Genomic DNA, 21,791 nt, shown 5'->3' with positions numbered 1-21,791 from the left:
GGAGCGAGTACGCCGAGGAGATCCTACAGCGCGCCGGTATGCTGCAGTGCAAAACAGCCACCACACCCGTCGACACTCTCCCCAAAGTCGCCGCCAATGCTGGTGCCCCGGTTGCCGATCCTTCCGAGTACCGCAGCCTCGCCGGTGCTCTTCGATACTTGACCATGACGCGTCCCGATCTTGCATATGCTGTACAGCAAGTCTGCTTACACATGCACGATCCGCGTGACGGTCATCTCGCCATCATCAAACGTATCCTCCGATACGTCCGTGGCACCACCAGCTCGGCCTCTTGCTCCATAGCTCCTCTCCGCTCGATATCGTCGCCTACTCGGATGCGGACTCGGGCAGGCTGCCCGGACACCCGGCGTTCTACCTCCGGATACTGCGTCTACCTCGGCGGTGCTCTTGTGAGTTGGTCTTCCAAGCGCCAACCCACCGTCTCGCGCTCGAGCGCCGAGGCTGAGTATCGTGCGGTTGCCAATGCTGTTGCTGATTGTGTATGGCTGCGGCAACTCCTCGACGAGCTTGGTTCTCCTCCCTCCAAAGCCACGGTGGTCTTCCGTGATAATATCTCAGCAGTGTACATGTCTACCAATCCAGTTCATCATCGACGAACGAAGCACATTGAGTTAGACATTCACTTCGTGCGCGAGAAGGTGGCTCTCGGCGAACTTCGGGTCGTCCATGTGCCTACTACTCAGCAGTTGGCTGATATCATGACCAAAGGACTACCTACGGCGTCTTTTCAGTCATTCCGGTCCAGTCTCTGCGTTTTGCCAAGCGCCAACGTATCGACTGCGGCGGGGTGTTAACAGATAGCCTAGTTATTGTTTAGATATTGTCAATATCTCTAACTGAATCACGGCCTGATCTTGCTATTCTTGTTGTGCAAGACATGTGCTGTTTGTAGGCTATTTATAGCAACGATTCCTATCAATGAAATCAGTTGCCCCAAACCGAGTCTTCTCCTGCCGTCGTAGCCTAGGCTCCTTCACCTCTCCCTCTCCCTCTCCTTCCTCTGAACTTGAGCTTGAATCCTCATCGGTCAACGCCCAGAACCGACCTAGAGGAGACCGCTCCGTCGAGTCGGATGGCGACGAGGCGTCAACGGCGGCCGGCAAACGGGGATCGCCAGCGCGGTCGCCTGAGCAGACGCCAGACCTCCTAACGGTCATGTGTCAGTTGCAGGTCACACGTAGTGGTGTGGAGTCAGTCTAGGACCTGGGTCTTCGATGTAAGCTGCGGGGCCGATCTGCTTCCTAAGCTGTTCGCCCTGAACAAATGGGAAGGTAAAGTATTGACCCCAGCGTCTGTCTATGATGCCAATTGCTGAAAAGAGCTCAGAAAGAGAGGCCAAACCTGTGCACTTGCAGTAGTGATTGCCGAAGATATGCAAATTAACGTGGTACGCCGGCCACTTCCTAGAGCGAAGGCCGCGGCCACTTCCTGACGTGCTCCAGATGTCGTGGAGCTATCAGCCGATTGGGAGCGGTGCGAGGTGCCGGGGTGATCAGAAGCTGGCTGGAGGCGAGCTTTTGCAACGGCATGCGGCGGTGCTCGACGAGGGAGAGAGAGGGCGGGACCGCGGGAGGGGGCGAAATAAGCAGGGTGCTCACCAGGAACGCTTGGGCACGGTCAGGAGTGGCGGGTAGGCACCACAGTGAAGGCACGGCCGATGACGGCGGCGGCCGGAGCAGGGCTGCAGCTCTGGGACACGCGGATCAATGTTGAGGGCTCCGGCACCGGCAGGACTAGAGGGACGCCGCGTAGGTTCAGTGGCCGAGTCGAAGACCGAGTCGGAAGAGACGGAGATCGACAGCGCGGGTCTGTACAAGCTGTACAAAATCAATCGGTTGCCTATATTTCATACCCCCGTCCATTCAGGATCTCGTCAGAGCATCTTCTTTAACACAGTACCCCAAAAACTTAAAGTCCAGATTATTTATTTTTCGAAAAGGAGACCACCACCACCCGTACCACACGCGGACATGAGGGGCTGAGCCATACTGAATCCCTCTGAATTAGACGTCGTGCCACCCTTGCAGCCACAACGATCGTTAAGGTCACCGAAAAAGTCCGAGGCCATCGCCCCGGTGTCCATCTCCGTTGGATGAGCCGCGCAGTCCACGGCCACCGTGAAGCTCCGGCTAGAGATCCCACCATTCGAGGACCAAGAAACCCCCTACAACCAGTCGCTTGGAGTCTTGGAGATAAGAGCCCGCCACACTACTAGGAGGAGCTTTACCCGCCGGCTTCCTCTGATGTTGGCATGAGAAGGGATGGGGGCGACGGCTAGGGTTTCGCCCGAGCCGCCCCTCGGAATGACGCTAGCATGTTTAATCTATCTCAATGTCTAGATAAATTGATCATTCTCTCATAGATAATAATAGTATTTATCTATGTCGATACTATATCACATGGTTATTTAAAAAAATGATAAAGGGTGTCATAGAGTTTTTGGCCATGGCTGCCCTAGATTATCAATTACCATGCTAGTTCGAGGCCGGCCATTACATATTGACATTGACATGTCGGTTGCTCCATTCACACAACAATTGCTACATTAATATTAATAAATAAATATGTGTGCATCATGTTGATGCAGAACATGGGGGTTCCTTGATCTAAAAAAAAAAAACATGGGGGTTCCATTTTGAAAAAAAAGCTATTGATACATTAACGAGCAAATGAGAAAATTGTCATTTTGGTACAATCTTTGGCACCACTTTTTTGATTGAAATATTTGGCCTATAATTGCACGAGCAGGCTGTGGGACAGAATCCAAATGTCCTGGGAGGGTTTTGTTGTAGTGCAAGGACCGTGGTTGTTGTGTGTTGGGAGAATCTTCGGGCTTTTCACTTTGGTATGTTTGAGTCGGTTTTTGCACTGTTTTTGTAAATTAATTGCATAATTTTTTCTTTGTTAATAATTAATAGATTAAGGCAAGGATTTTGTCTCGTTTTAGAAAAGAAGAGAGCACACAAGCAAGCTTCACGAGGAAATGGAGAACATTTTTTTTTGGCTTCGTCTCTTTAATCACACGTGAGCGAATGTTTTGCTTGCTAATGTAGATAAATCCACGTCGATTAATTTGGTAAGGGCGAGTACAAGACCACAGTATCTATTTTCGTCATAACAAGAGTAATAGTACTCCACATCTCAAGAGAATCAACCTATGTTTGGATGGTTAGGAGCCCAATAGAATCCCCAGTCCATCAGGGTTAAATGCCAAATTTAATACTTCGGTGTCTCATTAAAAGGTGGAATATTTTTTTAGTGGGAGGCGATGTTTCCGTCGACAGTGAAGCGCCCGTGGTGACTTCGTTAATCTTAAGACTCGCAGAATCAGTTTCTTGGACTCAGTTTTCGAAGGTGCTCATACATGCGTTTATAGAGTGAGTATGCGTACTTATGCGTGAGCTACACGCCTATTTTAGGTTTCAGATAAAAAAAAGTACTACATGTCTCAATGTGATGGCCGGCGGCCGAACACACATCAACATGGAAACATCGCCGATCACCGGTGTCGTCGATAAGATACAATATACGAAGTATATCAACTAGGCTCTACTTTAGTGCCCTGATTTCTTGGTTAGTTACTGTGGGTCGTGATTCCGTTTGCTGGCGTGATTATCTACAGAGAAGAGATGTTAGTTTCCTTGGACCCGTCACCGAGAAACGTTTTATGTGTGTGTCCCGTTTATGTACCCTCGTTTTTCGTGCATGCTCCTGGTTGTGACACCGACCCGCTGCAATGGAAGCTGGAACGCTACTCCTCTCGTCGCAAGGGAAAAAATGGGCAAGTAAAGTCGTTTGAAATGTTTGTTTGCACGCGAGTCGAGTCGAGTCAAGCTGACTCTCGACCAGAAACTAGGTTCCAGCGAGTAAACAGTCACGGTGAGGACGCGCGCGAGTCGAGCCCGACCGGACTGTGCAGTAGCGTCGTGCGGTCCCGTCCACACCCGAGCGAGGCTGCAGGGCATCTCCAGCGACCGTTTTCGTCCGGCGTGACCGGAAATGCGTCTGCCACCACCTTCAGCGGGGCGACGTAAAGTGACCGGATCGTCCGCGGAGACGCAAACCTGATCCAAATATGCGTCTGGGATGCGTCTCCACGGACGCGGAAAGTGTCCGCTCGCGTATGGCGGACTTTTTGTCTGGCCCACCTGGTAGTGACCCAGCGTCGATGCGTCTTCTCCGTCAGTACTGGCGTCGAGGCGTCGCTTCGGCAGTCTGCGGCTGCGTAAATGGCGATGTCTCGCGTGGCGCGCGGTTGTCGCCTACCTCTGCGCACGTAGTAATGGCGATGCCACGCGTGGCGCGGCCGTCGCCCTGCCTCCGACCTATATAAACAGGGGCGCGAGCATCTCATCTCCTCCTCACTAAACCCTAGCCGCCGCTGCCGTAGCGCCGTTTCCGCTCAGCCTCCAGCAGATCCACCATGAGCAGCGCCGGACGCGGCCAGGCTGTCGCGCCTCAACCTCCACCTCCCACTCCACCTCCCCCGGCCTCGAGCTCCGACGAGGAGTTCGACTCCGAAGACAGCACCGACCTCCTCCACCCAGTCAGGGACGTCGCGGCCCTGGCGGAAGCGGAGAAGGAAGCAGAGGAGGAGCGCGCGGCCCATGCGGCGGTCGACGCCGAGATGGAACAGCGCAGGCTGGCGGTCGACGCAGCCGCAGAGCACTCCGACTCCGAGATATCTTGGTCTTCCGATGATCCTGATGCGCCTACACCGGAGGAGAGGGCGGCGGAGCAGAGGGCTATCGTCGAGTCTTTCGAGACGCTGAAGAACGATGCCGCGAGCGCGAGGCTGGAGCAGCGCCTGCAAGAGGACGCGACGGCGCACCGAGCCATAACAGCCACACGGGAGGCGGCGGAGAAGCAGGCGATGGAGCGACGCAACGACGGTGCTGGCCCCTCCGGAAGCAAGTAGTCTAGTCTTCTAGATCTATAATGTATAGTTTTTATGCATTAAAATGTATTATTTTCTATATTTTTAAATACGTTGCAAATCTAAAAATGGGTCGCCCCGGTGAACGCACACCCAAACGTAAACGGACACTCGAACAAAATATGTCCGCGGGGTAATACAAACGGACGCTCGCGACCACTTTTGGGGCGTCCGAAATGGGTCCCGGAGATGACAGAGACAGGCAACACGGCTTTGTTGTTTTGACCGGTCCAGCCGGCTTGCCCTCTCCCTCTTTTCATCGCGACTTCGAGAGTCCCCACGTGCCCGGTCTCTTCTTCCTTCCTCCCTTCCGCGTAACCGCGGCGCCGAGAAGTCAATTAGTACCGCCGTTGGAACCTTAACCCGCCACAGTCCACCCAACGCCGCCATTTCCCACCCGCATCCTCATCCTCCTGCTCCTCCTCATCCCCTCCCGCTCCGCGAACGCTCGCTGCCGCCGCAGCTGCGTCAAGTCCAAGAGCGCCGCTCGTTTCCTAGACTCTGCAAGATTGTAGCCGCTCACGAGCTTCAGTGGCGGCGGGCCTTCGAGCCGGATTTGAGCACCTTTTCCGGCGCCTCGCTCGAGCCGCCGGCCTGCGCAGCTTCGCCTTGCTTGCGTCTTCTTCCGTCGGCTGCTCCGGGTTGAGCCGCCAGCTAATCAATCAGGTCAGTTCGCTACTTCTCTGCTTGCCATCTTGATTCTGCTTCACGAACGACCCCAACAAGGGGTTAGAGCCTTAGAGGGGATCTTCTTGGCTGCTTTTTTTTTTATTCTAGCGCTGTTTGGTTCATCAGAGTGAGATTCGGGAGGAAATCGTGGGACGGAGGTCGGCTTGGATTGCGCTCCTACTACAGCCCTGATAGATATTGCGGTTCTGTTTCTCTGTGTGATAGCTGAAATGCGGAGGGCTGTGTGAACGCGGATGATGGGGCTGGGATGAATGGCGGACCTTTCATGCATTCAATTATTGCGTGTGGGATACATTAGTTGAATCATAGATTTGTCTTATTGGTATTATAGACTATAAAATCATCTTTATCGACACAAAGGCATCAACAACTTTCGCTGACATTAGCTGAGCGTGTCTCTTTGATACGTTTGAATTCGAGCAGTCACGTGTGCATCTCAGTTATGCAGAGGTTGGGTGTAATGCTTAAAACTCTTTGGGTAATACAACACACTTTATCGAAAAAATTAACTGAGCCTCTTGGATGGCAATCATCCACAAAGTGACGCCTGTCCAAGAATGACACCTTTTCTTTTTCACCTGAAAACAGTAGGAAGTTTCCTACTGTATCGAAAAGTGACATCTCGCTGAATACAAAACACCTTTTTTTTGTGCTCGTACGTACGACTCCCCTGCCCGCTGATGAAAATTGCAGTTTCCTACCTTGCCCTGTGCGATAGTTGACAATCTTACACTCGTTTAACGGTTTTGATCGGTTTACGCTAAGACCCCGCTTGGGTTGGATGTAGTAGAATTGGTGTGCTCACCGGTATATTGTTCATCTTGAGCTACCGGAATGCCAGCACCTGCAATTGATCGTCTACCTCACACTCCATCTCACGACAAACTCAGACAAATGTTTTTGCGCAGCGTGCAGCTTGCTGCTTTTTTGGTTTCTCCTTTTATTCCAAGGGCAAACAAGCATGCCGCGCGATCGCCACGTTCCTGACCTGATCATGCCATCCCCATGATCAGAACGTGTCGTCCAGGCAATCCTGAAAACGTGGTTCGACGCGCAGACCGTGTCATAAGTTTATAACCAAAACAACCGGATAAAATACCTAGCAACCTTGCTAGATGAAACCGTAAACACAAATACGTTATCTAAAGTAAACTAGTCTAACGGGTAGATTTATTCAACACTAAATACCTGTGGCCACGCCAATTTTACATCCATTCCAAGCAGCCACTAGATTATTGCGTGTGTTGTACAGCTGAAATGTAGAGGCTGTGTGAACGCAGATTAGGGGTCAAGAAATATTGGACAGCTGAAATGTGTAGGCTGTGTGAATCACAGATGACGGGGTGGAACCTTTTCGCAATAATCATGCATTAAATTATTGCGTGTATTAGGTCAACCATAGATTTGTCTTACTGGTAGCAGAGGTAGCTAGAGTATAAAATCATCTTTGTCCAGACAAAGACATTACCATTTTTTGCTGACATTAGTTGGCCATCTTGATGGCAATCATCCACCAGGTGATGCCTGTCCAAGAATGGCATATTTTTTGACCCGAAAATAGTAGGAGACTTTCCAACTGGTATCCAAGAATGACATTTCGCTGAATAGAAAATTCCGAAATGTCAATTAATAAAGGACTATATGGAAAAGGCTCAGCTCATTCATTAAGCAAGTGGTTAGAATATAAAATTTAGAGCAGCCGTCGCAGGCTGGGACACTGATAGACAAAAACCCATAATGCACCACGCTTCGAAAAAAGTAGTTATGTTATTATAGTTGACCTAGTCTTATTTGTAGACCGGTATAGGTTAGCTAGTTGCTTTCAGCTGGTCTTCTAGAAGCTGGGTATGCTTCCCTGATAAAAAACTCATACATCAGCGATTCTGCTCTTCTCTGCAAAAAAGGAAGAGCGAGTAGTTAATCTATAAGAAAATAGTCCCTGATTTAGCTGCTGGTTGCAAATGTGGAAGTGCAATGGGAGGTCCTTCTTGCGGAAATAGGATTTGCACTATGTTTTTGCAAGACAGAATGTGCATGATTTGTTCTGCAAATAGTTACTACTTACTGACCAAATAATACTTACTCATACTCGATGCTGGAATATAACTAATACCATCCACAGTTTCTTTCCCGACAAATCCCAAAACAGGGGAGCTCTTCAAATCTCTATACAAGAAATACTAGAGTTACCAAGTTAATTAGGAAAAAAAAACTGGCCAGAAACCAGTGCGACGAACTCAAACCATCTAGCTAAACTAGGAGCCCCACAGACCGACAACTAGTTGAACACGATGGTCCACAGTAATTGGTGGCTACTGTAGATTCATTCAGTATAGATTGTAACCACAAGTGTCATTCTTTCTTTTCAGGATATGATGACAGTTGTTTAAGACTGAGGAAATGTTTGTGTGCCTATTGTAAGTGCAAGCATTATTTTTTGGACTGGCAGCTGCGGGGCATATATAGTTCGAGAGTTGAAGCAATGGATTGTTGTTCTATCTTTCGCAATAAGTGGGCAACACGCCAACAAATTTCTGAGCATAATGAAGGTACATATCTCTTACAGACTGCACTCTACACACTTCTGTGGAACAGATATGGTTGTCTTCTCCCTTGATATGTTCCATATCTTAATAATTTTACCGATTTTGTACAGACATCCCTTCTGGTACTAATACAACAAGATACACTTATAAGGAGATAGTAAGAGCAACAGAAAATTTTAACCCATCCAATAAGATTGGTGAAGGGGGTTTTGGATCTGTGTATAAGGTAATATGCATAACCTTCAATTATTAAGACCTTGAAATTCTAAGGGAACAAAAGTACATGTGTTTAAAGTTTGATAATATAATGGTGCAGGGCCGGCTAAAGAATGGAAAACTTATTGCTGCCAAGGTGTTATCTGTAGAGTCAAGACAAGGACTAAAGGAGTTTATGAACGAACTTATGGCAATTTCCAACATATCTCATGGTAATCTTGTCAGCCTTTATGGCTATTGTGTGGAAGGAAACAAGAGGATCCTTGTCTACAATTATCTCGAAAACAATAGCCTTGCACAAACACTTCTAGGTAATTCTTGGTTACTTAAATCCTTTCCACAGTAATCTTTTTAGTTCACATATTTGCTATATAAGGTCTAGATATTCTTATGTTTCTAAGATTTTCTCTTTTTATTTCTTATTAGGTTCTGGCCGCAGCAACATCCAGTTCAATTGGAGAAGTAGAGTAAATATTTGCATTGGTATCGCCCGGGGATTAGCATACCTCCATGACACTGTCAATCCCCACATTGTTCACCGCGATATCAAAGCAAGCAATATACTTCTTGATAAGGATCTCACTCCCAAAATTTCTGATTTCGGTTTGGCAAAGCTTCTACCTCCAAATGCATCACATATTAGCACGCGGGTTGCAGGAACGTTGTAAGTGAACTTTGTCCTATGGAATTCTACCATCTACAGTGCATGTTTATTTTCGTCATTTTATCTTTTGTACCTTTGGAAGCTAGTGCTTATAATATCCTTTTCAAGTTGTTGGATGATTCATATAATATTTAGTCCCGAAAGAATCCCTTTCATATATGATGCAACCACTATTTCAGAGGAGAATCTAAGGCAATTCAATTGAACAACCAAATAGTGACATAGTTATTCATAATTAATAACTATGGCCTGATAAACTTGTGGCATTACTTACTCAGTGTTACTTGACAGAGGTTACTTGGCTCCCGAGTATGCCATTCGAGGACAAGTAACACGGAAATCAGATGTTTATAGCTTTGGTGTTCTACTTCTAGAAATAGTTAGTGGGAGATCAAACACGAGTACAAGACTATCCTATGAAGACCAGATGCTTCTTGAAAAGGTTAGAAAAATACAGTACCATATTTGTTTCTCTTGTTTCGCCATTCCTTATTGCAAAAAGTTAAATTTCTTATATTTCTAGGCTTATGTTATTTTGTGATATTATTTTAGTGGTTGATAATGGGACATGGTGTTTTGGCTCATAGGACTAGATGCACCTATTAAGAAAATTGCATTTTAATTTTATTTCATAATGTTACAAAATTTCTAAAAAAATTCTCAGGTGTGCATCTGGACATTTTATGTTCACTTACGAAGTTTTGCGAAAAGAAGATATTTTGTGTGTTCTGTGTAAAAAATGACAAAAAAAATTGTCTCTTAAAAAGCTATTTTGGAGCACCAAAAATTGTGTTTTATTTCTTTGCAATTCTTTGCGTGTGAACTTGGAATGTCTAGATGTACTCCCAGATATTTTTCTCAGAATTTTTAGACAGTTTGAAATATGCTTTTTGGGCAATGGGTGCATCTACACCTATGAGCCAAATTGTATTCCAGTTGATAATCGTACTTCTTTAATTTGGTGTGCATAAAAGTGGTCTTTAATTCCTATATGAGGTCTACTGTCTATGCATGCCATTCTTGCATTTCAGAATGTTAGCTGTGCCATCTCAAATTTTCATTTATTAAATTAGTACTACAATATGAAAAATTATTACCATTACGATGCACATTAGCTGCTACCCTTTTTCTACATTTTTCTTCGACAATTACCTTTTTTCTGATTGAAAGCCTAAATATTCGCATTGTTAAAATACGAGATAGAGTCATCAGCGATTGAAACGGATGGTGTTGGTAGTTTGGATCTTGTAGCTGTCTGGCTCGGCACACAATGTGCTACAGTAGATAACTTGCTGTACATTGTTTTGATTGTGAATCCAATGAGATGTGAAGTTGTAAACCAAGCCTTAGAGCTTGTGTTTACACTAACTAGGAGTCTGACGTTATTAATGCAGCATACAATCCTAATTTTATGCAGTATGCTAGGGAGCAAATCTTCTAATTATGAACTTATGTTTTTGCTGCTACAGTTTCCGGAAGTCACCAATGGGGTTCTCCTATTGCAGACATGGATGTATTATGAACGAGGAGATTTGGAGAAAATCATAGACAGTTCTTTGGGCGATGACTTGGATGTTGTACAAGCCTGCAGGTTCCTGATAATTGGGCTTTTGTGTACACAAGATGTCACAAGGCATCGACCCACTATGTCAGACGTCGTCGAGATGCTAACAGGCGAAAAGGATGTTGACTCTGGGAATATAAGCAAGCCAGCTACAATTAGCGACTTCATGGACCTTAAGATCAGGAGCATGAGGAGAGAAAATAACTTAGCTTTCGCTCCATCCTCCAAGCTGATATCCACCATCATGGCACAGAATTCTCCTTTGTTGTCTCAAGAGACAACACGATGCTCCATAACATTCACCGCAATATCTGATCGTGAGTGATCAGAGGTTGGTCAGAAATATGAAGACCGTGTGGACAAGTAGCATAGGCTAATACCTTTTTTTCCAGAAATTTTCTTGCTGGTGTACAGATTCACTTCATTTGTAGTGTAAAAGACATTGTTGGATCAAAAAAGTCCATGAAGTACCATTGCACATTTTTACATGTACATACTGTTTATTGGTTGTGTTTATGGCAAATACCTCATGTTCCCAGCTGTTCCCATATAATACTGTACTGTGATGCACAACCCATCTTGTGATGATCAGTTTCCGTTATCTCTTTTGTTCTGTGCAGTATTTGCGTCTGATATCAGCTTCAGTATAATTTGGTTATTTCGAAGTCATGTTCCCCAACTGTTGCCATATGATAGTGTGATGCAAAGCACATCTTGTGATGATCAGTTTACATTATCTCCTTTTGTTCCATGTAAACTATTGCATCTAGTTCCAGCTTCAGTAGAATTCGGACAGCTCAGAAACTGAGGTATTATCTTTTTTCCTGGATGTGTATCAAAATCTAGATGAGCTGGTTACCCACTTCACTTACAATTCATCAATGGGAAATTTACAAGTTTTGTCACCCAGCTGTTGCCATGTAGTACTGTTCTGTGATGCAAAGCACATCTTGTGATAATCAGTTGCCATCATCTCCTTTTCCTGTACACTGTTCATCTATAGTTTCAGCTTCATTGTAATTTTGCACAATCCAGAAACTGATACACTGTCTTATGTCTCACAGACCTCCAACTCCAACACCCTAGCAGGTGTTCTACCAATCAAGCAAGCAGTGCCATGATGTTTGCCTAACAGGCCTGCATTTCCCTCAACAACAACAAAAAAAAAAAAAAAAAAAAAAAAAACAGGGCTGCATAATGCAAACCCCTGTTAAGAAGAAAAGGGGACCCACCGGCCAGGTGCTCCTCCAAAAACACTAAGTTAAACTCCAACATTGCCAGAGGGTCATGGCAGTGCCCTCCTCCCCTCTTCCCTCACCATCACCACCACTATACCTTCTCTTTTCTCTTTCTCTTGTGGCCAGGTCCGAGTGGCAGCTCTCCTTGTAAAGGTGATGTAGCACCCTACCTTTTAATAAAGGCAAGATACCTGTGTATAGTGCTATTTTCGGGATCACTGATAGCACACACATTACAAAATATAGTAATCATTGCAATAGTATAAAATTACTACATCGTTGATCCAGAGGGTAAAGTAAAACCTTACAATTTGCATAGTCACATGGACTAGCTCAAATAAATTGTTAAGAACAAACACAGCGGAAAGTAAATCATCAATGAGCCTTCATCATCTTCATGTGCCATAGGCAGTCATGTTAGAATGTAGAGTCGAGATCCTATCTAGTAATCCTCTTCAGACGAACCTTTGAATATGCAGCCCCACGAATGGAGGTCAGTACAATGATGTACTGGCAAATGACACTTATTTGGTGGCTGTTTTAGACGTGACTATCTACATGATACTTGGCTAGTGGAGTTTAGGCTAATTTGCATAAAGCCAAATTTTATCCTACATTTTATTTAAAACAAAACATTTTACAAAACTTGTAATGATGTCCTAAACAGTACCATGGTTACATCTCCCATGTACTATTAGACAGTTTCTACTCAAATTTTAACTCATTCAGAAAACAATGATGAGATTCTTCCGTACATTCCTTGCCTAGAAGCTCAAATTGTTCATAACCGGGGACACGGCTAAGATCTTAGGTTTAACTCTCCAGAGGTTGTGCACTTTCACCTTACGACCCACCCTTCCCAAGAGAAGAATGAGACAAGATCTTTCAGAAGAAGGTTTCAACCATACTAGCTAGACTCGTACCCATTTGACTGCAGCCACATCATCCTGTCTAGCAAACAAGTGCATAAAAGCACTTCAGAAACGCCTTAGTAGCTGGAAAGGAAAATTATTATCCCTCGGGGGAAGATTAATTCTCATAAATTCAGTACTTACGAATATGGTGCTGTATATGATATCTTTTTTACTAGTTGCCCAAAGGAGTCTTGCATAGACTGGATTATTTCCGACCAAGATTCTTTTGGCAAGGGGATAATGAGATAAAGAAATACCAGTTGACGAAATGTAGTGTTGTTTGCCGTCCAAAAGATCAAGGTGGACTTGGTGTCCACGATCTTGAAGTTAAAAACAGAGCCTTGCTTGGTAAATGGCTGGCCAGGTTGTTAACCGAGCATGGAGTATGGTAGCAACTATTACGGAAAAAGTATGTGGGCTCAAAAGCAATATCTCAGGTTCTTTGGAAACCAGGAGATTCGCATTTTTGGGCTGGCATTATGGCAACTAATAAGCACTTTTTCCCTTTTGGTTCTTTCTCCATCAAGGATGGGTCTGAGATAAGGTTCTGGAAGGATAGATGGTTGGATACAACTACTCTTCGAGAATAATATCCAGCCTTGTACAATATTGTTCGACATAAGGGAGATATACAGAAGGTGATGGAAACTTCTCAACCATGTATGTTGTTCAGGCGTGATCTCATTGGCACCCGACTAGCTACATGAAATGAATTGCTACAAATGCTTCAATCCAGTTGGTTCAGGGAGCCGATGAATTCCGTTGGAGCCTTACCAAGAATAGTATCTTCTCGGTCAGCTCTATATACAAAGCTTTAATTATACCCAGTCAACCAGTTGTTAATAATAAATCCATCTGGAAGATGAAAATACCGCTGAAAACAAAAGTTTTTGTATGGTATCTTCGTCAGGGTGTGATTCTAACTAAAGATAACCTTGCAAAACGCAACTGGTAGGGTTGTACCAAATGTGTTTTCTGTCATGAAGAAGAGACAATAAAACACCTTTTCTTCAACTGTTGGGTTGCTGGGTCTATATGGTGATAGGTTCTACCTTATACCCACCTCGCAGCATTGCAAATATTTTTGGCAATTGGTTAAATGGGGTGGAGTCTAGGTATAAAATGCTTATCAGGGTGGACGCGATTGTTGTCGTATGGTCGCTTTGGCTATGTAGAAATGACAAAGTTTTTAACGATAAAAAATATTCTCTCTTGCAGGTCGTTTACCGCTCTACGGCTTTGCTCCATTCATGGTCGCCACTTCAACGATTGGAGGATCGCAACCTCTTTACGGAGGTGTCTACAAGATTGAATAATACCGCCGTCGCCTCCTCGTCGTTGAGGACCAAGTCCCCGGACTGCAGCTGGAGGGTGCGCACCGGAGGCACCTCCTCCTCCTCCTCCTCGTCGTCGTCGCTGCTGTCGGAGGCAGGCTGCCACAGCGCACGGCTGGACGCGGCCGAGGACGACCCCTCGCCGCTATTTGCATAGCGCGCAAGCTTCCCCGGCGGCGTCAGACCCCAGTTGGTCCTGCGCCGCGCGCTCCGCTTCCGAGCGCCTTCGCTGCGGTTCCATTTGCGTCGCTCGCCCTCCGACTGGAAGAGGGGGGGGGGGCGGCGGACAGTTGCTCCCACCAATCCGCCCGTGTCCCCTGCCTCCGCTGTTCGCCCTGGCCATGTGGTCGCAGTGGTGGTGGAAAGAGAGGAGAAGCGGCGGCGGTGGCTCCGCGATTGCTCGCAGGAATTCCAACCGTGCGCGCGGCGGAGGGGGCTTTGGCGACGGAGGGAGTAGGGTTTTGGAACGCAACCCCCCTCCGCGGCCTGTATATATACGGGTCGACGGTCCAGTTTCTCGGGCCCCCGAACTCCCGATACGGGCCGGCCCACCGATTCGGGTGCTGTTCTACGCCACTTTCGGCCCGAACCCGTAAAACCGCCGGAAAAATTCAGTTCCGGCGGGATTTACGGGCTCTGTTAGAGATGCTCTAAAGGTACCAACGAACTGAACTTTCTAGATCAACAAAACATAACAGATATGTAGCAGGTCTGCAGGTGAATATGTCTGCAGCGGCAAGATCAGTCACTGAAGCATGAGACCATAGCTCCGTACCAAAAAAAAAAATTACCAGAAGGTCTGAAGACGATTCTAGAGGCGATGCACGCTCAGCCACTCAGTCTTGAACGGTCGTTCTGAAAATCAACCTTATGGAATCTTGGTTTCTCTTATGAACTGTTCTCGGTTGGTTGTCTTGGCGTCTAGTTCATCCTTGGCCATCATAAGCCACACATTCTCTTGATTTACTACAGATTACCGATTGGAGGTTTTGTAAATCTTCCAAGGTCCCAACTGGTTATTTTGTCCAAAATACTCTCCAAAGATGAAAATGATGAAGATCCTGTATCTCCTATATGACTGTGTAGTGTTAAGGCAAGGATCTGTGAGTGTGCAACTTATTGAATTGGTTGGAGGTTGGAGGTCACGATTTGGTCTTGTACAGGTACATACATAGGGCAAGCTTCGTAGTCCCCAATATCAGTTCAGACTGCAAATAAAAACATAAAGAAACTTTAGCATATGTACGTCGTCACAAATTCCTGAACTTCTGTGTAATGTTACCTATGCCAAATAATGTTGTTGCATGTTCCTTGTGATCATTTTCATGGTTCCATCGATTTTAATCTAGATGAGAATTCATCAAACACACAAACTCTCGTATACACAAGAACTGGTATCTAACCATACTGCAACAGCAGTTAGGAAAAGAAGCAGACTTGTGTAATATTTTTTATTTGCATCTCATGCCACTCCAAGGAAATGAACTAAACCAAACTAATTGCCCCTTTCTAGAACACGTAGAACCCATTTGCACCGGATATGTAATGTGGTGAATGGAACAAACAAAATATAGTGAATCCATTTATTCTTCCGCGGAACAATAGAAAAAATAGGAGGAATAAATGAAAGGAGGTGAATTGAAGCTAATATTGCAAGTTACTGACTGCAGATGTTTGTGTTCCAAACAATAGTTATGTAACGTGACCCAGAAGTTGTAAGCTCAGCAATTTACTCTCTTGCTGGATCTGGACACAAACTTAATACCAAATATACGACACCTTTCATGCATATTTAATATCAAAAAACAGAATTAAGAAAAGTGCATGGCTATGGAACAGTCTTTACCATAAGTGGATGAGTTTTTGTCCTACCAGCAAAACGTGCAACTATGCAGAGAACCTATTTTATTTCGGTGGATACATGATACGATGATCTTACCTATTCCGAAAACAGAGACCTGAAGTGGTGAAATGGTAAATTTGTTGAAATTCGAAAGTCCATGATGGAGAACCTACATAGAACTTCATATCTCTATCTACATCCAAAATAGTATCCCTAAAGAGCACTAAGCTCCCAGGGTCGCGCGCACCCCTGGATCCGGATGGCAATGGGTACCCGCCACCCGTTAACCCGGCGGGTACCCGCATCAAATGGAGGAGGGTATGGAGAGAAAAAAGACCCATGGGTCTCTTAATGGTAAATTATCTGACCCAACGGGTCTAGCGGAGGTGGGTATGGAGGTATGAAACCCATACCCTTTAACCCGTGGACCCGTCTCAGACATGTAGAGCCCACCTGTCATTTGAGTAAACAAACCCTAAGGCACCCCACCGGTCACCCCAAAAGGCCCAAACCCATCCCATTTCCCATCCCACCCCTCGCGTAGAGCCGCAACGCGCAAATGACCTAGTCGGCCAGTCCCGACCCCATCATCCTCTCACGCCGCCGCCCGCACCTCCACCTCCCTGCTCCTCCCCGGCCGCCGCCGCACGCACCTCCACCCTGCTCCTCCCCGGCCGCCGCACCCGCACCTCCACCCTGCTCCCCCACGGCCGCCACCGCTGCCATGGAGGCCTTGCCGGTCGAGGTCGAGGAGGGGAGCGACCAAGCAGCGTCACCGCCGCCGGTTGGAGCGGACGCCCGCGCATCTGGAGATGCCGCCGCCGGGGAGCGGGGCGAATCTGGGCTTCCTCATCGGCGTGCCCCGTCGCGGCCAACATCCAGGGCGGTGCAAGGATCTGTGATGTCAACTATCAAGTCATTTTATTGTTGAAGCAATCTGCGTACTGCTAGATCTGATTTGTATGTACTGTGAACAGAATTGATTTATGTAGTACCGCCTCGATCTGCTTTGTATCTTGCATATTATGTAGCTTTTGAATGGACAAAACTTGTATGGAATTATTTGCTGCCGCTTCTATATGAACCTCAAATTTGCTGCCAATTTTTTTTTGTTGACTTGTTCTATACTGTTGTGCATCATCACGGGTCTCCACCGGGTCGCGGGTACCCGTCACGGGGCGGGTATGGTGGAGATCTTGACCCGCCAGCGGGTATGGAGGCGGGTGGTGGTGGCGGGGAGAGGTGGGCGGGGCGGGTATGGAGGTGGCATACCCGCCTCCATACCCGGCGGGTGCCACCCGGACCCCTGGATGCTCTGCCCGTCCCTTTCGCGGGACCCGCAGCGCTTGGTGGGACCTACCATCGTTGGGTCGGTCGACATGTCGGTTTGGAACATCGTGTCCCTTGGAAAATCACAAACCGATACAGTTCCAGAGAATCAGGCAACACAACTCTCTTTCCCTTTCCCCTGCTACAATGCGGCGAGAGGGAGACGACCGCCCGAGAGTCCCTTCTCACTGGCGAGTCCGGCGGTCAGCTCGGGCTCATGGCTCTGTGAGGAGGTGCAGACCACGACTCAACGCCGGTGGGTGGGGATTAGGTCTAATTTATGTAGTTTAGGGGTTTCATGCGAGGCGGTCGGCGTCATCCTGGCGTAGGAATAAGGTCTCCCCGCCCCGTCCTTGCTGTAGAGGTGCTCGGAGGAGCGCCGACGAGGAGTATGTGGATCTTTTGGCGCGGTGGGCGTTCGATGCTTCGGACTTGTGCGACGGTGTCGGCATGCCGCGCAACGAGGATGGTGGCTGTCTCTATGGGCGACGGTGGCTTGAAGGTGCGGTATTTGGCCACCTCTTGCAAGGTAGAGCACCGACGAGCCCAGATCCGGGGTGGATGGAGGTGGAGCACCGCTGAGCCCTGATCCGGGGCGGCTTGGATGTGAGGGATGACGACAATAAGAGGGGCCCATTAGAAGAGCAGATCCACCGCCGTCCCGATTACCATCGGCATCCTCGATTCCAGGTCGTCGAGGTATGGAACCTCCTCCGCCCCGAATGACTTACTTAATGTCTTCCCTGTTTCCCTGTCAAATCGATTGAGATGGTAAATTGGGGAGAGAGCACACCGGTGGCGGAAGACACACCGAGTTAACCAGATCGGCAGCGAGGGTGGCTGGGTCACCCGATCCGGTCGAGTGCTTGCGCAGAGGCTTCGGGAGGGAGATGTGCTAGGGGAGAGAAGGGATCCTATCTTTGCTTGACCACCGGCTTCTTGCTGCTGCTGCCTAGGAGATACGTGCGTGTTGCTTCTGCTGGCTGCTAATTTCTGAGAGGGAGTGAGAGGAATTGGTGAGACGTGGCTTGGTGCTCTACGTTGCTGAGAGGAATTAAGAGAGATTGAGAGATGTGTTATTTGTTGCTACTGATCAAAGACAGGGAGATAGATGGTTCTAGAGATTGGAAAGAGGGTTGTGTTGCTTGTTTTTGTAGACAGTGTTGAATGGTGTTGTTTATGTTGAATACAAAGAAATACAAAGAGAGATATGATTCTTTGAGTGAGGCAACAGTGAGAGGTGAATATAGATTTTTTTATGTAGAAAATAAGAAAATCATTGGACCCTTTGTTTTGTAGGTCATATATCATGACTGAACTAAAACCACCTTAATGCCATTATTAAACATACAGATATATCACATGGAAATTTCAAACTGGAAGAAAAAGGAGACAACCCTCTCAATCTCTTGTATATATGCAAGATTTGTGAACAGATCAATATTTAAATGAAAACAATTTTCTTTTGGTATGATGGAGCGTAAAAGGCTCATTCAACTCCTGACATTTACAGATTACTTTGAACTGCATTGTCTTTGTCATTTTATTCAAAGGTATTTTTTCCATATTCTCCATTAGATATGTCTTATTTTAATTATTTACCAGGTAGTATCTGCAAGAGTTGCCCACTCTGTAAATGTACTGGATCAACCAAAATAGTTCAATCTTTAGTTATTATATTTCCGTTCGTTCAAGCACTTACGATGATGCTCTTAAATTTGAACACAGAAATTAGTTCCAAATTTAGTGGAAGTGTAATTTTGAGTGATCCTCACAACTGATGTTTATCAACAGTAGCAGAGGTAGCACCTTAATTGTTTTGTTTTAGAAATGGGAAACATAGTCTCAGTATCTTTGGTTTTGTTCAGCATAATAGATGAAAAGATTAATATATGCCTATTTGTTGCATATTGAAGTGAGTTATTTCCATGTTGAGACAAGCTTTTCCCGAAAGGTAATATGCTACAGAGGCGGTACTTTATCTCATGCCTTTGCTTCTCACATAGATTGCTTGCGATGTTCTGTGGGCTTACCATGTCCTTGTCAGCAAAAAAATTTACCGTCCATTATCTACTTTATAGAGAAATTATGGAGTGCTTGCCCTTCTTTGGTGAAAATTCATTTCATGTCCATTACATAATTTTCGCAGAAATCACAGGGTGCTTATTATTGTCATACTTGCCTTTCTTCTGAACAGAATTTGTAGGAAAACAAAAATGTCATGTCTTTTTTTTTTACTCAGAATGGTGCATACATGAGAAAGTATTTATTACTCAAAAAATTATAGGCATTATGTCCTGAACAACAGGAAATAATGCGGCTTCTGTATGGCATTCACGTTGGTCATTTCTGAATAGTATTTGCAACTCCAAAAAAAAATTATTTATGCTATTTCATACATATTAGAAATTGCTGATTTGTCGCAAGGTTGGGTAGAAATAAGGTGCAGCTTGCACGGGCTGATGCTAAGATGCAATTTACTCTATCTGTTCCTATTTAATTTGCTTGACCCTAATATTTCTAATTTGGTTGTAAAGATTTTTTCCAGGCTGTAGCCCAGTTTTTCTGACATAATGTCGAGGTAAAACCTATCCTTCATGGATCAAATAGAAGTAACATTATTCATAGATTCCTGACATTATTGCACTAGCAGACCTGAGAACTGCCATAGCTTGGGAAGATGCAAAGTTGTGCATTGCTGGAGCAAGGTTCACGTCCATATTGTTTCACTTTGCCTTTTGTACTGTCCGATCTTATTGTTGTCTGGCTTGTGATCTCTTCCTTTCTAAAGTTGTTCGGTGATGTATATGCTTAACTTGAAATTAGACTTATGGCGATTTAGGGAGTGCCTCAGTTTTGCTAGACGGTGCCACTGGCGGCGTCTTCTTTAGTGGTGGAGATCACTGTCACTAGCGACGAGATCACTGCCACTAGCGATGTCTTCTTCAGTGGTGGAGATCCGAGTCGAGCTTACTTGCGCTAGATGAAGCCGGCGTGCCAACCAGGGAAACAAGGAACTCGACCATCTGTAGAGACATTGCAATCTGTATTTCCATGTATGCTCACTGACATGCCCATGCTTCCAGTATCTTTGTGAATGATGCTTTACGCTTTTTTTTCATGGTCCTTTGAGATCAGATGGTCCAGGTCTTTGGTTTGCTGCCTATATAAATATTAGAGTATATGTGGCGGAGGTGGCGTTTTGGCTCATAGGAGCAAATGCTCCCATTATATAAAATAATTAAAAATTAATTTTTAAATGTCAAAAAAAATTGACATAAAATTTTTGGTGTACATTGTGACATTCTATGTTCGTACACAAATTTCGTGGAAAACCAACATTTTGTGTGGTGTGTACAAAAAAGACAAAAAAATATGCTGTATGTAGTCGTGTTACATCATCAAAATTTGTCTTTTTTACAGGAGCCACATAAATGTTTTCCTTTTTTTGAAAATTTGTGTACCAACATAAAATGTCTAGATGTACATGTAGAAATTTAGTTTAGAATTTTTTGACACTTTGAAATGTGGATTCACACAATGGGAGCAAATGCTCCTATGAGCCAAAGTGCATTTCCCATATGTGGCTTGCAATAAAGCTTATTGTGATAGCCGCGGTTGGTTTGTTTGTAGACCTATGCGAGAAGCTAACTCTGAAACCATGCATTTGCTGTAGCCTTTGTGCTGATACGGTATATTTGAATAAGTACTCCTGAACTATGTAATGAGTTTGTCTTATTTACCAAGCGAGACAGAACCACACCCACGACGACACACCAACACCGACGCGAGAGAATCAAATTGCTAATATTGAAGGACGGCGCAGCAGAGCGCGCCTGGACCATCTAGTAATAAGTGATAGGTCATTGTAAGAAAAGAGTATACTGGCTACTGCAGATAAAGTTCACATGAGCTGGATATTTTGAATTCCATAATATAGGTCAAAAAAACAACTTGGAACAACCATGGCAAGAAGATCACCTATTCCGGATTGGAGGTCCTCGGTAAGGATTGCACACCTGGTTATTATCATACAGAGTTGAAATGTAACAAAAGTATCAGGGTCCAAAAACCCCATTCACAGGAGAGTAACATGTTCAGCACTACTCGCAGTCAAACAAAGAAGGGTTCCTAAAACCACAAGAGAAGAAATGTCATGGATTTTTCACCATCTAATAATTAAATAAAGGAATACAAGGTTGTATAATTAAGCAGAAACCTATGTTACCTGTAAACCTAACCCAAATTCATTAATACTCTTATAATAGATAATACTTGTCGCAGTTGCGAACTAAAGCTCAAAATATATTCAATTGCATAGCTTGCCAACAGATTATATTCACGTAGACAAATCATCATTGTACAGCATATCTAAAACTACCAACCTAATAGAGAAATCATGTAGTTGTATTATCACAATGGAAAATAGATAGATGAACGATTTTCAGATTTCCCAACAAAATTCCAATGTTCCTCTTGTTTAAACAGATCAAGAA

At 45.4% G+C, this 21,791-nt stretch overlaps 1 protein-coding gene across 1 annotated transcript; it reads left to right on the top strand.

The window, feature by feature from the left end:
• Window positions 1-8,010: 8,010 nt before the first annotated feature.
• On the top strand, window positions 8,011-11,104 carry LOC124691202 (cold-responsive protein kinase 1-like). Its single transcript, XM_047224462.1, has 6 exons — window positions 8,011-8,196; window positions 8,304-8,419; window positions 8,510-8,720; window positions 8,836-9,073; window positions 9,365-9,515; window positions 10,543-11,104. The coding sequence occupies exons 1-6, from the start codon at window positions 8,130-8,132 to the stop codon at window positions 10,960-10,962; spliced, it is 1,203 nt and encodes a 400-aa protein (XP_047080418.1). The 5' UTR covers window positions 8,011-8,129; the 3' UTR covers window positions 10,963-11,104.
• The last annotated feature ends 10,687 nt before the right edge of the window (window positions 11,105-21,791 follow it).

The sequence above is a fragment of the Lolium rigidum genome, chromosome 2 (assembly GCF_022539505.1).
Source record: "Lolium rigidum isolate FL_2022 chromosome 2, APGP_CSIRO_Lrig_0.1, whole genome shotgun sequence".
NCBI lineage: Eukaryota > Viridiplantae > Streptophyta > Magnoliopsida > Poales > Poaceae > Lolium > Lolium rigidum.
This window is presented reverse-complemented; position numbering and strand designations above follow the sequence as displayed.

Excerpts from the sequence above, each read along its gene's own strand:
- LOC124691202 (XM_047224462.1), top strand. The coding sequence starts at position 8,130 with ATGGATTGTTGTTCTATCTTTCGCAATAAGTGGGCAACACGCCAACAA. Across the intron at positions 8,420-8,509 it reads GTTTTGGATCTGTGTATAAG|GGCCGGCTAAAGAATGGAAA; the intron begins GTAATATGCATA and ends ATAATGGTGCAG. Across the intron at positions 9,516-10,542 it reads ACCAGATGCTTCTTGAAAAG|TTTCCGGAAGTCACCAATGG; the intron begins GTTAGAAAAATA and ends TTGCTGCTACAG.